At 41.2% G+C, this 16590-nt stretch overlaps 1 protein-coding gene across 8 annotated transcripts in view; it reads left to right on the top strand.

Moving 5' to 3' along the window:
- Positions 1–16590, top strand: part of RTTN (rotatin) — a 163832-nt gene that overhangs the window by 132307 nt on the left and 14935 nt on the right. For 7 of the 8 annotated variants that reach the window (XM_045041165.1, XM_045041164.1, XM_011288133.4 and 4 more), the window contains 4 exons: positions 9142–9247; positions 10252–10349; positions 11595–11672; positions 15346–15472. In XM_045041165.1, the coding sequence (XP_044897100.1) occupies positions 9142–9247; positions 10252–10349; positions 11595–11672; positions 15346–15472 (409 nt within the window). Of the gene's footprint in view, positions 1–9141; positions 9248–10251; positions 10350–11594; positions 11673–12322; positions 14746–15345; positions 15473–16590 lie in introns of those variants that run through there. The other variant, XM_045041166.1, reaches the window with a different exon arrangement.

Genomic DNA, 16590 nt, shown 5'->3' with positions numbered 1-16590 from the left:
AATTAATATATAAATGATCAATAATAAATATTTATTATAAATAAAATTTATAATTATAATTTATAATATTATATTTCAGGAATGCAGGTATAATTCATAATGTTTTGCCATTTTAAATTTTTTTTTCAACGTTTATTTATTTTTGGGACAGAGAGAGACAGAGCATGAACGGGGGAGGGGCAGAGAGAGAGGGAGACACAGAATCGGAAACAGGCTCCAGGCTCTGAGCCATCAGCCCAGAGCCCGACGCGGGGCTCGAACTCACAGACCGCGAGATCGTGACCTGGCTGAAGTCGGACGCTTAACCGACTGCGCCGCCCAGGCGCCCCTGTTTTGCCATTTTAAAGACATGTCTATGTCTCTGAAAATATGTCCACCTAAATGACATTTGATTTATATAAGTGAATTACATATATTTAAGGTAGTTTGTATATAGAGGTAGGTGGACTTAATTGGCATATTTGTGAGAAAATGCCACCTTTCTAAACCATGCTGCCTGTGTTATAAACTTACTTTCTGCACTCCTAAAACATGAACCAAGAATTTCGTTCATTGGAAAACACTCTAAAATCAGTAAAGTATGATTTTATAAATAGATTAACAAAAAAACTTTGAAGTGTTTCCTAAGTTGCATAGTTGTTTTTACAAATAGGAAATTGCTAGACTTTTCAGTATTAAGAATCCCTCTTTTTTTTTTTTTTCAACGTTGTTTTATTTTTGGGACAGAGAGAGACAGAGCATGAACGGGGGAGGGGCAGAGAGAGAGGGAGACACAGAATCGGAAACAGGCTCCAGGCTCTGAGCCATCAGCCCAGAGCCCGACGCGGGGCTCGAACTCACGGACCGCGAGATCGTGACCTGGCTGAAGTCGGACGCTTAACCGACTGCGCCACCCAGGCGCCCCAAGAATCCCTCTTTTTAATAGTCATATGGTTTTATGATTTTTAACTTCTTGCTGAAAGGTAGAAAAGAAGTCGACTTTTGCCTTGAAGGATTTGCTTCCATTTCCCAGTCAGCCTGCCACATTTTATAAAGACAGAAGATTGCTCTAGTCTGCCGATTTGTTGTCGTCCCTTTGCTTCTTAGAATTAGGGGGTTTTGCCCCTTTTCTGCCTGTGGGAGTTATGGATGTACAGATCTTGCTGGAATGGCCACTTTTGGGTTTGGGGCAGCAGCCTCCATTATGTGGGAGCACTGGAGACAAGGCTGATAGAGGCAAGGACGGCTCCCCGTCCAGCTCGAACCTGCCCCAAGCTTAGGGCTATTGGCAGACTCTTGTCTCCGTCTCCTTTGTCCAAGGGACTACAGTTACGTTCAGAGCACAGATAAGGAGACTGATAAAGGTCCCACAACATTTTCTCCCATCTCCAGCAGCTCCTTGGGAAGCTGAGATTCTAGGGGGAAGAGAGCCCCACAGCATTGCTCGAAGTCACTTACTCTTAGGAGGCCCCAGCTTCTCTGTAGCTACTGCCTTCTTGCTCCACTCAGCTCAGAACCCAAGCTGGATGGCTGTGTGCCAGTTATCTCATTTCCCATCAAAGCAACTGGCTTTATCTGATTTTGCATTTGAAAGCCTATTGTAAGAGGAAACTCAAATTCACACTTTTTCAGTGGTCGCCCAGCCCCACTTCAAAAGCACTATTAATCTCCTAACTTTGGCTTTGGTGGGGCACCTTTCTCCTAGGCTCTTATGGACACACTTTCCCCTCAAGGAATGTAAGGACCTGTGGAGCCCTGCATCCGTTTCTTTCCCTCAGTGAGGGCAGTGCACCTCCCCCGCCCCCTGCCCAGGCCCGGAATGCCCTGTCTCTCTGGGAGTCTTGAACGCAGCCATGACCATGGGTCCTGCAGCCAATCCTGGACCAGGTGAAATTGAAAGACCTCCAGCTAGGCCAAACCAAATGTATTTTACTTCCCAGCTGTTTTTCTTGCTTGTTGCTGGTGCTGTTTCAAGAAATCATGATTAGGCTTGTGATAAATATGGGTCCATGTTGGTTGATGAACCAGATTAAAATAAATGTACGTAGTAAAAATTCTGTGCCACAGGAATTTTCTAAGTTTACTTTGCCCTTATTTTTCCTTAATATTTTGTAATACTGTTCATTGTAAAAGTTATCATTTATAATCTTTTACTGTTACCTTCTTGGCCAAAGAAAATGAGGTACCCTAGAGCCACAGGGCATCTCAATGATTTTCCTAACGACTAGCCAATTTTCCTCTCCATTTCTTCCAAATTACAAAAGACACAAAGTATTCTATGTGGATATGGATACTTTAACCAATTATAATAACTGTTTTTCCTAATAAATCATACTCTTCTTGTTCATATAAACAGTAGAATATGAATACATGACATTTGTTAGAAGGACACAAGCAGGTTCAAGACAAAGAAAGTAAAGAAAGGAAGTGCCTGACGTGAGATGGGACATTTATTTACGAGCTTTATTAAACTACAAACACTATGTTTTCTTTGCTCTGCCCTATATAAAGATATGTGAATTAAAATGTTATTAAAATGTGAGTTATGAAACAGCAACACATAATGATAAATTACATGTTTTTTAATATACGTGAATGTAGGCTATGGGTTGGGGCAGGTTTTATACAAAGGAAAGTAAACTGCACTCTTTAAATTGTCGGAAGAAATAGTATACTAAAATCGTGACCTTCGAAAGTTTATTTCAATTATCTGTAAAATCTTACTCAAAAATATTAGATGTGTGACCTTAAGCACATCACTTAACCTCTTGTGATTCAGTTCTTAAAATGCCAATGCAAAAGGAGAGAATTGTATTAAGCTTTAGCTGGTGCTAAAACTCTCCATCCTCCTCATACATTATTATGTTGTAATTTCAATTAAAATGTTTTGGCAGAGAATCTTTAAAACAGCTGCTTTATCGCACTCTCCCACAGAGGATACATGTTAAAAGTTTGCATTTGGTATTTGTATCTTAAATAATGTACAAGTTTATTTTTTCATAATTCCAATTTGAGGAGGTTTGAGGGTTTGAATATGCTCTGAGAAACTATTATGTCTTTTGACATATATGTCTTACAATACAGATGTTTTGACCATGGAGACCATATTATCTTTTGACCGTAACGTATTGAACAAATATGACTTAATGGTGATTTTGCCTTACCTAGTGAGATACTCAGAATGTTTCATTTGCAAATAAATGTGGATCACAAGATTAATACAAATGCTATAATAATAGATTTTGCTCATAATTGAGATATTGAATTAATTTTACTCCTTGTATTTGGTCTGATATCTAAGGGTAGTAATGGAAGGAAACAAAAAAGTCTTATTTCACATTTTTAGGAGATATATTTTGCACTAGTGTTTAGTGAGTGGTGAAGTTCAAGAGTAAATCTGTTGGAGAGAAGAGCTTATCTATTTGAGATACTGCTGTGTCAATCAAGGAGTATTCTCTATAATTTAAAAAACCTGTTCTTTATATCCATGCTTTTTGGAAAGAAAGCAAAAAGTCTTGACCTGGAATACCTAGATCACTTAATGTATAGAAGGAATTAGATCTAAAAAGAGCATAAAATTGGGGAGGGGCAGGGGCGCCTGGGTGGCTCAGTCAGTTGAGCGTCCGACTTCGGCTCAGGTCATGATCTCGCGGTTCGTGAGTTCAAGCCCTGCGTCAGGCTCTGTGCTGACAGCTCAGAGCCTGGAGCCTGTTTCAGATTCTGTGTCTCCCTCTCTCTCTCTCTCTGACCCTCCCCCATTCATGCTCTGTCTCTCTCTGTCTCAAAAATAAATAAACATTAAAAAAAAATTAAAAAAAAATTGGGGAGGGGCAGAGAGAGAGGGAGACACAGAATTGGAAGCAGGCTCCAGGCTCTGAGCTGTCAGCACAGAGTCCAATGTCAGGCTTGAACTCAAGAACCACAAGATGATGACCTGAGATGAAGTCGAATGCTTAACTGACTGAGCCACCCAGGCACCGCAAAAGAGCATAAAATTTAGGTAAATTACGTTGAGTCCTGATTTTCTTTCTTTCTGTGGTTGACAAAAAGACAAACTGTTTCTTGCTCAGTATCCTCCTCCTCTTTTGTGTGTCTGCATCATCCAGTAGCTGGTGTCCATCCCTTCAGCTATCTGACATGTAATCTTAGCCTCCCCCTTCTTGTCTCCAGGGCTTCTCGTGCTTTGAGCCCCGTGCTCCTGCTCTGTGCACAGATGCTCAGAAGGACTTCTCAGTCTGAAATAAGTGCTACATGGAAAATTATAGAAATTAAATCCTCTACTCTGACCTTTGGTGTATGTTGAAAAGTATATGGATTTACTATAGGTTAGACCTGCTTGTTTTTTGTCTGTTGTTAGTTTTTGGCTTTCATATCTGTTTTTCTGTGTACCCATTTTATTTTTTTTTTTTAATTTTTTTTTCAACGTTTTTATTTATTTTTGGGACAGAGAGAGACAGAGCATGAACGGGCGAGGGGCAGAGAGAGAGGGAGACACAGAATAGGAAACAGGCTCCAGGCTCTGAGCCATCAGCCCAGAGCCTGACGCCGGGCTGGAACTCCCGGACCGCGAGATCATGACCTGGCTGAAGTCGGACGCTTAACCGACTGCGCCACCCAGGCGCCCCTGTGTACCCATTTTAAAGTGCCTAACAGGTTTACAAGTTTATATGCAAAGTAAAAGACGTCTTCCTTCATTTTCCTCTTCTTAGAGGCAACTATTCATACCTCGTTTAGCTGGTTGTTTAATAGTTTCCCTTCCGTGTCTCTGAATAACATGCTTGTATTTGTCTATCTTGGTTATTCCATTGCGGACATTATCCGTTGACTTCCTGCTTTGGAAAATGAGACTTGAGTTCCCTTTCCAGGCCCCACCCACCTACCTGGCCGCAGTGGACTCCCTTCTCATTTCCCTGCTATCCTGTATCTTCACGGTGGCTAGAGATGAGGCAGCATGGGGTGGTACATCTGTGAAAATGCTGTGCACGGTTGAACTGTGTTGCAGACAATGTCTCCCTTTCTCTGCCTGCACAGCTTCCTTTTTTCTTAGAGGTAAATTGTATTATTTTTAAATTTGCTGAGTTTTCTGTTATCACTGATTAGCTCCATGCTCTTTGCCAGCAATCGAATGCCCTCTCCGTATATTCAGAAATGTCAGAACTTCATTAGCTTCGTGTTCTAGAAGCGGTCACTCCCAATTCCTTCTGACCTGCTTGGTGTGCAGTGAGATCCTGGGGTCTCCATTCGCCTTCCTCCTGGGGAATTCCTGCAGTCTCACGTCTCCCGTGTTCTCCTTTCCTGCTTCACTCCTTCTTTGGATAGTCTGTTCTCTAGTCGCTTCCAGAACGAAGGTGCATAAGCAGCTTTTTCGAGGTCTAGACATCTGAGTCTTTTTCGACCCTTACATTAAATTTATACTTCAGTGAGAACTGTACATTGGAAGTCCTTCACTTCAGAATTGAGAAGGCCTTGTCTCTCCCCTTTAACTTCTCATGTTACTGTAGAAAAGTCTGAAGCCATTGTGATTTCTGGTTTCTCTCTCCTGGGAGTGTTAAGAATCTTTTTTTGGTCTTCAGCATTCTGCATTTTCCTGATGAAGTTTCGGGGGGGAGGGGATCTATTTAATCTAATTTAATCTAATTTAATCTAATTGTGCTGGTCTCTCTTGAAGTTCTTTCCATCTGACATCCCATCTACTTCGTGTCTTCTATATGTTTGGGACTCCTAAGTTTTCTTCTTCCTACATGGTCTCTTTTCTTCTCTTTTTTACTCTTTATTTTGATTTCTGGTTTCTGGTTAGGGGATTTTCTCTGGTACATGGTAATGTTGGTTGTCTGCTGCATTTAAAACTGGGGGACTTAAAGTAGACTGGAAGCCCTGGGCATCTGAGTGGAGCCTGTCAACTGCAGGCTGTACTGTGTAAGGCAATTGGGCCGGGGCCCTTTGTGGCCTGCCTTCTTGAACTTGTCAGATTCCCTAAGAATCTCTCATCTCCTGCCTGGAGCTGAAAAGCCAACCGCCAAATGTTTTGTGGCAAAGTGGAAGGAAGAGAGCTGAGGTCTTAGAAATTAATTTGCATGTATCACTTAATCCTTCCTGTTTTCAGTGTAATACCCTCACTTGGAAATATGCCTCATTTCTGTCAGTTTAGAACCCTTCTTCTTCTTCTTCTTCTTCTTCTTCTTCTTCTTCTTTCTCATGTTTATTTTTGAAAGAGAGATAGAGAGACAATGAGCAGGAGAGGGGCAGAGAAAGAGGAAGACATCGAATCTGAAGCAGGTTCCAGGCTCCGAGCTGTCAGCACAGAGCCTGACCCAGGGCTCGAACCCACAAACTGCGAGATCTTGACCTGAGCCAAAGTCGGACACTCAACCGACTGTGCCACCCAGGTGCCCCAGTTTAGAACCCTTCTAATTCATCCTGTCCAGAGACTAAGTCTCTGGTTTCTTATAAGGGGTGGGGAGGAAGAGTGGCTTGGCTGTGCAGAGATTGGCGGGTGGTGGGCAGAATCTGTTCATTGAGCTGCTTCTCAGAGCTTTTTCAAACAGTCCTCCTTTGCTCTCACTTCCAGGAGTACCTGCTGCTCAATTCCCTCAGCTGTTGGCAATTCATTGTATGGACAGGGGTGGTATTCTGTGTTCTCAAGCCTGCTGATGCATTTGCCATTCATCTTTCTGCTTGCTAGTTTCCAGACTTGTCATGTGAGTGAGTGAGCCAGTGAGCAAGTCAGTGTGTGAGCGTCTGAGTGTCTGTCTGTCTGTCTTGGTGTTTAATCCCACTTCTATCATTTTGATGAGATTTCATGCGGGAATAAAAGACACATCTATATGAACCACTGGTACCCTAGAACTCTAACTTCCTTTTTCTCCCTCAAATCTGCACAGAGTAGATGAATCATATATTTCAATGAGATCAGTTTGGTTTTTCTCAAAACATTAATACATGAAAGTGCACTAAGGGCATGTATACGAGAGCAGCTTTCTTATTAATGGTGAAGATTAAGCTTATAGACAAATTAGGATTCTCATAATTAACTATAATGATTGTACTCCAAACAAATTCATTATCCTAAATAATTTACTGCCTTTTTCCTCACCTTCTTCATGACTATGGAATGTGATCTTTGCCAAGCATCCCTGGGCCTGGGCATTTAGTATCTAACTCGTTGGCCAAATAAGGACCTGCCTGGTTGGAGGCAGCAGCCTACGTGCTGAAACCACTATTTAAGACGGAATCACTCCGCCCATGGTGGTGGGGCTGGAAGGGCCCCCACACTCTGCAGGCTCTTCTAGGGTCACAGTGCCAAGTACAGGTCAATCAGGAAGAGTGAAGCTGTGTCTGTGTATTTCTATAGTTTATGTAAGATTGTATCATTTTGAGATTAATACTGGACCATTGAAAATTACTGGTGGAAGGAAAAATTATGAATTTGAATTATATCTAATATTTGTAAATCATATGAGGAACTTCTAGATTCTTCACCTGGAATTTATGAACTCTTTGAAACTGTAATTAAAATTTATGTGAATATCCACATGACACTCTTACCACAAAAGATCTCACCTGAATGTTCTCAAGCCTTTAGAGCTGCAGCACCCAGTAAATGGGAAATATAGAGCAGAGAAGACAAGTTCACATCACAAGCAGACAGACCCAGGATGTGGCGCGTTCTAGAGGATGACTGGTCTGGTTTACTCAAAAACTCAGCAACAGAAGGGGAATGGAATGGAAACCCTGGTGGATGGGTCGGGAGGTGTGAGAAAGACAAGTGCCTAGATTTAGGAGATGCGCACATGTGGTGTGAGGGCTTTTATTCAGTGCTGATTCCAGTAAACCAACTGTGAGGAGACATTTTTGAGACGAAAGAGAAAATGTGAATTTGGACTGGATATTAGGTTGATACCAACAAATTATTGTTAAATATGTTAGGCGTGATGATGTTAGGCTTTCTGGTTATGTATATTGGAATATGACAGTATATGATATTTAGTATTTACTAGAAATTGTTCAGCCAAAAATTTCCAAAAAGTATGGGCGTTTGGTATTTCATTTCCTTTACTCTTGTACGTATTTGAGATTTTTGATAATGAAAACAAATTTTTACTGAGAGAGAGTGAGCAAGTGTGAGTGGGGGATGGGCAGAGGGAGGGAGGGAGAGAGAGAGAGAGGAAGGGAAGGAGAGAGGGAGAGAGGGAGGGAGAAAATCCCAAGTAGGCTCCACATTCAGCACAGAGCCCTGACAGGGGGCTCAATTCCACGAGTGGGAGATCGTGACCTGAGCTGAGATCAAGAGTCAAATTGCTCAAATGACTGAGCCACTCAGGCACCCCAATAATGAAAAAAAATTTAATTCAAAATTATCAAATGTATAAGGGAAATATATCAAAATATTAGTATTTTCAAAATTACAAGTGATTTTTAAAATTTACATAAGTTAAAAAAATTTAAATATTTTTTTGAAAAGCATGTAATGTGACAGATAAATGTTACTGTAGAAATGAAAGATGGAAAGGGGCGCCTGGGTGGCTCATTTGGTTAAGCGGCCGACTTCGGCTCAGGTCATGATCTCGCGGTCTGTGAGTTTGAGCCCCGCGTCGGGCTCTGCTGACAGCTCACAGCCTGGAGCCTGTTTCAGATTCTGTGTCTCCCTCTCTCTGACCCTCCCCTGTTCATGCTCTGTCTCTCCCTGTCTCAAAAATAAATAAATGTTAAAAAAAAAAAAAATGAAAGATGGAAAGAACCAAATCACCTGAGGTACAGTGGTACAATAGGAAATTGAAGGAGGGGAATGTGTCTGAAGAAGAAAGGAATTTGATGGCAGTTCTCCTCTTCAGCAGTTTCTTGAGGACCCTTTTTAACAAGTTAACATGTATGTATGTGCACTCCCTGGTGAATTTGATGAAGCGCATGAACATGCTATGTGTTCATACTAAGTACAATTTTTCCTTCACATCGTGGTCTCTTCCATATTGTAAATTTCATCTGCAGTCCTTGTCACACAGAGCATTCTCAGTCTCAAATCTTAATGATTTATCAAGTTCCAGTGAATTTCATGGAGTAGTTGAAACCTAGCAATTCCTTTTAAATAGGCCACATCTTTTATTCACAACAGTTTTGCTCCAGATTAAGTTTTTCTTCAAGGCAGTTTGATATATGTTTTTGCAGTGCTATGAAGGAAAACCCTCCAAGGATGTCCTGAAAAGAGTTGCTGCAAATGCATTGATGTCACTTCTGGCTGTCAGTAGGAGAGCTCAGACACATGCTTTGAAAGGTGAGACACACAACACATCAGCCTTTATGGCATGTTATCATTTCATTTATTTTACTCCTTGTTCATTATAATTTTCTTTGGATTCAAAGTGTAAAGAATTTATAATCTCAGTCTTACTAAAAAGCGTTGTTTTTTTTCCCAGACAGAAACACAGTGAACATGTATTACTTTTAAAATAGAAAGATGATGTATGTAGATTATTTTTTGAGTAATGATTCTTACCCTAAAGAATATGTAAATAGTAGAGGAGCTTTAAAAGTAACACATTACTCAGCGTCATGATAATTAAATATTAGTAACCACCAGCACATATTGCATACTTGAAAAAAACACATAGTTTTTGATAGTAGTAACAGCAGTGTTAGACTGTTGGGTATTTTCACATAAGTTTCCCTTGGAGAGTTTTGTGATTTCTCATCTGTGATCCGAGAATACAGGTCTTCGAGTTAAAGAGACTAACAGCAACATCGAGTCCAGTCATTTCTTTTTTTCATTTTTTTTATTTTTTTTTTAACGTTTATTTATTTTTGAGACAGAGAGAGACAGAGCATGAACAGGGGAGGAGCAGAGAGAGAGGGAGACACAGTATCTGAAACAGGCTCCAGGCTCTGAGCTGTCAGCACAGAGCCTGACGCGGGGCTCGAACTCACAGACCGTGAGACCATGACCTGAGCCGAAGTTGGACACGTAACCGACCAAGCCACCCAGGCGCCCCGAGTCCAGTCATTTCAATGGTGATTTGCTACTAAAGCAAATTATGCATACCTCAAAACATAACGTCGATTTTAGGAGTATTGTAGTATAAATTGAAAACATTGAAATTATTCAGCATTTTAGTTCTCTTTCATTTCCTCTGACTTATTAACCCCTCACTGAAAATACCAAAGTGAAGTTGGTCAGAAATATAAAATGTTCTATTTTATTTTGGAGAATTTGATATATGTGGTTTCAGCTTACTTGGCAATGGAACATCTTTTTTGATTGTCTCGGATTTTATCTCTCAGCTGATCTAATAGACAGCTGCATGGAGCAGATGAAGCACATCAGTGCACAGCTGAACCTCGATTCTCTCAGGCCCGGGAAAGCAGCGCTGAAGAAACAGGTAACTGTGGGTCCCGGATGTCCGGGATGGATGGAATGGCACAGAGACCATCACTCCAGTGTCCTGTGCTTGTTAATAACACCACCCTTGGGTGGAAATGGGTATCCAATTTGGAAGAAGGGTGTAGTTAGATAGATTAATGGGATTTCTACGTTAGCGACTTTGGGCGTGTGTGTGTGTGTGTGTGTGTAACTTAATTTTCACTTGAAGATCTTAAAATGAGATTTAGATATTACATGTTTTTGTTACTATAAACGTTTTGGAATGTGCATGATATTTTGCCAGATAATTTTTTTTATGCTACAAATGAAGATATTTCTCTCAAAGCAAGCCTAGGTTCACTGGGAATGACATATAACTTACTAAGTTTTTCTGTATGCCAGGCCCTGTTCTAAGCATGTCATATTTGTTATGTTGTGAGCACTCAGGCCAACACAGTCATATAATTAGGAACTGATAAAACCAATAGTTGCCCTATATCTGGGCGGTTTTGAAGCTGTACTCTTGGTCTCTATTTATTTTCTTCTGTGACTTTTGAATGTCTCGAGTGTTGAGTCCGTTTGACTCATCTTCAAACTGCATGTCATGTAAGCTCAAAATAACTGTTTTTATATAATAGTGATGATAATAATAAATGATTAATAATTAATAAAACAAATAAAAAGATCTGCCATACAGGCTTATTCAGAAGATGAATGAGTGTGTATTTATAAATTTATAACTATAAATATTTATGTATATAGCTAAGACCATTATAGGAGCAATCTGTGTAATAACTGCTTTCTGTTGCATTTTGTAGGAAACCAAGAAAGAGTCTTATTTAATAATTGTATTGATGAGGGGGGCTACATGTTTGTCAGTTTCTTTTCTTGCCTCTTTTCCTTTTTCCTCTCCAGGCAAAGGCTCTTTACTTCATCATTGAGAAAGTCAGCCAACACCTGATATGATTGAAAACCAGTCAGTACCTGCTTCACTTTATTGAGATGAAACATGGAGCCTATTATATATCTCAGTTCCTCCATGCTTGATAGAACAGAAATAGCTTTTTTGTGGCGGATGCACTTCTTGAGATATGGTCATCTTTCAGAGATCATTAGCTTGTCAGTGCCCTCAAAGTTATGGTGGTCAGGTGCAGTGAGAGCACACTGGCGTTGTAATGTGACCCAAAGGGGAAGGCATTACTCTGTGTAAAAAGTGGAATATGCCATTGTGTTCACATTTTTAAACTGCTTTTTGTTTAAACAGGAGGACGGTTTTATTAAAGAGTTAAGCATTGCCATGCAGCTCCTAAGAAACTGTCTTTATCAAAATGAAGAATGTAAAGTAAGTAGAGCGATATTTCAAAATTTCGATAGTGATGCTGACATTAAATTAAAGTTTCATTTTTATATGAGATAATATAGGAAGAAACATGAAAGACTCTTCAAATGTTTTTAGATGCACTTGATTGGTCCTTAAACTCCTTGTTAATTATCAGAAATAGATGCACCTTATTCTTCAACATTGATGGCATTTCATGTTCATATCAGTATTTTAACTTTATCACTGAAAACTTCAAGCAGCTAAAGCAAATGAGTGTCTTTCTCATTTGGCATGAGGCACATTTCAGTTGTTTTTTTACTAAGATGGAATGCATGTTTGTGTACGTCCAATAAGGCAAAGTTCTAAGAAAATTTTAAGTGTATTTATTTTGAGAGAGACAGAGAGAGTAAGCAGGGGAGGGGCAGAGAGAGAAGGGGACAGAGGATCCAAAACAGGATCTGTGTTGACAGTGGAGAGCCCAATGTGGGGCTTGAACTCGTGAGCCATGAGATTATGACCTGAGCTGAAGTCGGACACTCAACCGACTGAGCCCCCAAGGCACCCCAAGGCAGAGTTCTTTCAAAGACAGTTGTCAGGCAGCTCTCCAGGAAATAAGTGGAGGTGTCTGTATCCATAAGGAAAGAGGAAAAGTGTGTCTCTCGTTTGGGTAGAAAATACTGCTGTTGCTGGGCCCGGCCCTGTTCACCTGGGGGAGCTTCACAGCCAGCCCTTCTGGCTTCTTGTGCCCAGTGACTCCGCCCCTCTGCCTGGGAACCATCGAGATGTGCTGCTGTGTCTGGGAGCATTGGTGCTGTCACTTAGAACACCACGGTAGGAACTGTTAGGCAGGTTATAGTGTTTTGGGTGCTTTGATTTGCTTTGTCATAGTGATACAACACTAGTTTTCACAGAGAAATACTGTGGGAAATGAATAAGAGAAAGATAAATTACAGGAGTTTCATTTTTAAAAACGTTCTTGTCTGTTTTGCTTTTACTTGTGATAAAACTAGAAAAAACTTATCTGGAAAAAGAATATTTTGAACATATTCCTTAAGCTGTGTTAATTTGTTAAAGACACATTGCTAGCAATTTACATTTCAGGACAACTTGAGAATTGTTTATACATTTCACTAAAATTCTCAATATATGAACTCTTTACTCAAAATGGAGGTATCATTTACTAAATTTGTGATCCATTATGGTAAATAATGTGCTTGCAGCTGGATGTAGTTGATATTAATCCATGACACCTTACCCTGGTAATACTCTGGAACCCCTTCCAGGTCAGCTCTGCTTATATAGATTTATGAGGTACTAGCTGGGTACTGAAATACAGTGTTCACATGTGTATCACATTAGCCATCTATGAAAAGTGTAATCTCTCAGTAACTCAAAGCATTTTTATATTTCCAAGTTGTTTAATAAGGAATAAATCCAAAAAAGAGCATATAGATTGCTCTTTGAGTATAAATACAGTCCTGTGGGGCAAAGATTCTTAATTTCTTTTCCTGTTCCAACTTCCTGAGGAGTATCACATGCTCCCAGTACTAACCGTTGGGTACGCTTTGGTAATTCACCAAGTCACCCATGGCTGCCTCACCCCATTGTCTATATACGTGGGACATTAGGGGTTTCCATACTGGGAAGATCATGATGGCTGGAAGGTAAATGAACTGTGGGGAAGGTTAGAGGTCGGAGACTGTAGTAGTCAGACAGGAGGTGATGAGCCCCGAATTGGGGCAGATGAAGAAGGGAAGGAGGGTGGGGAGATACTGAAGAGAAAAGAGAAATATAGAGTGATTTCCAGGCTCTACTTTAATGCAAGTGCGCATAATAGAGCAGACTGTAGGCATGAGCGATTGTAATGTTCAGGTTCACACATGTTAATATAAAGGGTCTTTGGGACATCCAGGTGGAAAATGGCTGGTAATCAGTAGATTACAAGGGTCTGGGGCTCTGAGCAGGATATAGGCGGGGGATATTAGGAGTTACCAGTGTAAACTGTTGAAATTTCCCAAGAGAGTATATACGAAAGCCTAGGTCATATCTGTAGAAACTAAACATGGAAAACAACTGGGATGGGAGTGCTGGAGAGCATTTGGAGATGTTCCAGGACAGAGAGGCTACATGGAAATGAATTAAGAGTACATCTTTAATAGATGCCACAGTGCTGAGGGTGGTCTTGGTAGCACTGTCAGGACAGAAAATAAATTGAACTAAGCTGAAGATTAAGTAAGAGATGGGAAGTGAAAGCAATAAGAACCTTGGTCATGAAAAGCAGCATTAATAATTTAGGACATACAGCATTAAAGGAAGTTAGTCTAGACTGTTTGTTTCTCCTAACATGTAAACTGCTTGAATATAAACAGAAGTGAGCAAACTGGGGACTAGTGGTTAAAGAGACAGGAAGAAGAGGACTGATTGATGGATGAAGGTCCCTGAGAAGGTGGGGAGGCTGTGTTTCAGAAGACAGATGGACTTCCTGACTACCTGCAAGGGAACACCTACTCCACACTTCCGGGCAGGGAGGATGAGTAGATGAATATGCAGATAAACTAGGTGTACAGAATGGTAGAGACGGAGCTTATACATAATTATTTCTGTCTTCGTAATCGTGGGGCTGTGTTCCAAGCTTATGAAGAGTGGGGTGAATAACTAACACTGGGAATGACTTCAGAGCTTATGGAGAGGGTTAAACACTGGTAATAACTTCCCACTCTCTTCTGCCATTGATACTGCATAAAATTGTATAGGGTGTGTGTATTTAATATAAATACCTACATGTGTGCACATAAGGTCTATGAATTGCCTAGTAATTCCTGTTCATTTAAAAAATTGCTCATTACTACAGACAGAATTTTTTTTAATTGTATTTATTTTTGAGAGAGAGAGAACCCGAGTAGAGGAGGGGCAGAGAGAGATGGAGACAGAATCTGAAGCAGCTCCAGGCTCCAAGCTGTCAGCACAGAGCCCGATGCGGGGCTGGAACTCACCAACCGTGAGATTATGACCCGGGCTGGAGTCGGACGCCTAACAGACTGAGCACTCCAGCGCCCCACTGCAAATAGATTTTATACATAATACCGTCCTAGGGGTAACTGATCTTTGTCATAAAGACTATGAATTACATAAGAATTTGTTGATTGACATAGTATTTTGGCTTTTACTATATTCCAGTTATTTATAAATAGTACTCTACTTCTGATCTGTCTACACTTACCAACGTATACACACACACATAAACACAGAGGAGAGAGAAGGTGGAGGGGAGAACTCAGAACTGATCAGAGTGTTTTCTTAACCAGAAAATCCCGTTTCTTAATCATTTTAGAGTACTTATGAGAGTTTATTCAATGTAGTGAGATATCATTGTCCTGTTTAATTTACATGTTTAGGAGCTGTTTTGATGTTTTTTTGCTTGTTGGTTTCTAACATTGCTTAGCTAAGTTGTATATTGTGGTCACCCCAGTGTTAAAGGCACTTCCTGAGACTGGTCAGGCTCATGGTCAGGGCAGTCCTGGGCAAGGTGCTAAATCTGTCTGCAGGATTCTTGTGCCAGCTTGCCCTAACCGGAACAAAGATAAATTCAGTTTTTGTCTCCTTATATATTGGTAACAGGTTTTTTTTATTTGATTTTAATTTTGTATTTTCATATGTGCACACTAATACTGCCTGTATTTCTTTCTCACAATAGGAAGCAGCTCTTGAAGCTCATCTGGTCCCTGTCTTGCACTCACTCTGGCCTTGGCTTTTGATGGATGATTCATTGATGCAAACTGCCCTGCAGCTACTTTGTGTCTACACCGCAAATTTTCCAAATGGTAAATAGATCCCAATTCTGCCTTTCAGTAATAAACTAAAATACTAATTTTATGTAATGCTGTGAAAATGAACTGAAAAACAAATACACAGTTTGAAGTGTTTCTCCTGCTTACAGAGGGCATGTGGGTGAGAGGGAAACTTTCTTATGGGTGTTACAAGATACTTTAGCATGTGTTTGTGCAGGCAGGAGGACTCATAGGCAGCTCAAGGAATAGAGAGGGAGAAACCAACCTGGTTATATGGCAGTGGGAAATTGAATTTCATAGGGAAATCGAGAGAGTGAAAATTAACGACGTAAGACCTTAAGAACCAGATAAAGGTTAAAACTTTTATGGACTCTAGAGTAGGAGCTGGTGTGATGAAAGGTGGCTCTAGATACAGTTGGCCTCGTAATAGCTGATGCCATTGGGACACCTCTTGTCACTCCCTCAACACATGTTTTACTGAGAAGCTGCTGAGGGCCGTGCAATGTTAGAGGCCGACAGCTAAGAGTGAGTGAAGGCAAGGGTGGAGGTGATGGAAAAGGAGATGGAGAAGAGAAAGCATGAAGTTAGCCATTCGAGCTGAGGGAAAGCAGGCCTGCCCGGGAGGTGGAGTAGGACTGCTGGCAGCAGTCACGTCCCCTTGGAAAGTCAGGGTCATGCACTTGAGGTCCAGTCACTACGTGTGTGTGCTCTCTTCCAGCCACCCTCCAGCAGCTCAGCAGCTGGTTCTTCAGTTGTCAAAAGATGCACAGAGAAAGGACGGGAACTCAAAACAGTTCAGAGTCCATCTACTCACTCCCATGTGCTTAGGGTAGTTTACTCCTTGACAGTGGGACGTGGGCCTCTGCCCCGCTCTGGGCCGTCCACTCCTGTAGCCCCCACCGCTCGTCTCTGGCCAGCAGGGCCCCGTGACATCAGCAGACCTTCAAGTTCTTAACTCCTGAACTTTCATTGTGGGGCATGGAGTGCACAGCAGCACAGGTGGTTTTGTTTTCGCTCTGCCTCCAACTTCCTCGTCCGTACTGTACTTCTGCTTGGACAGTCTCCTCTCGCTGAGTCCCTCAGCCACCACTGCTGGTGGCTCGGCCCGTGCAGCAGAGCTGTCTCCTGTGCCGTGTGGGCACCTTGTCCTT

This window comes from Felis catus, chromosome D3 (assembly GCF_018350175.1).
Source record: "Felis catus isolate Fca126 chromosome D3, F.catus_Fca126_mat1.0, whole genome shotgun sequence".
Lineage (NCBI taxonomy): Eukaryota > Metazoa > Chordata > Mammalia > Carnivora > Felidae > Felis > Felis catus.
The sequence above is the reverse complement of the archived record's forward strand: the minus strand, read 5'-3'. Positions and strand labels throughout refer to the sequence as shown.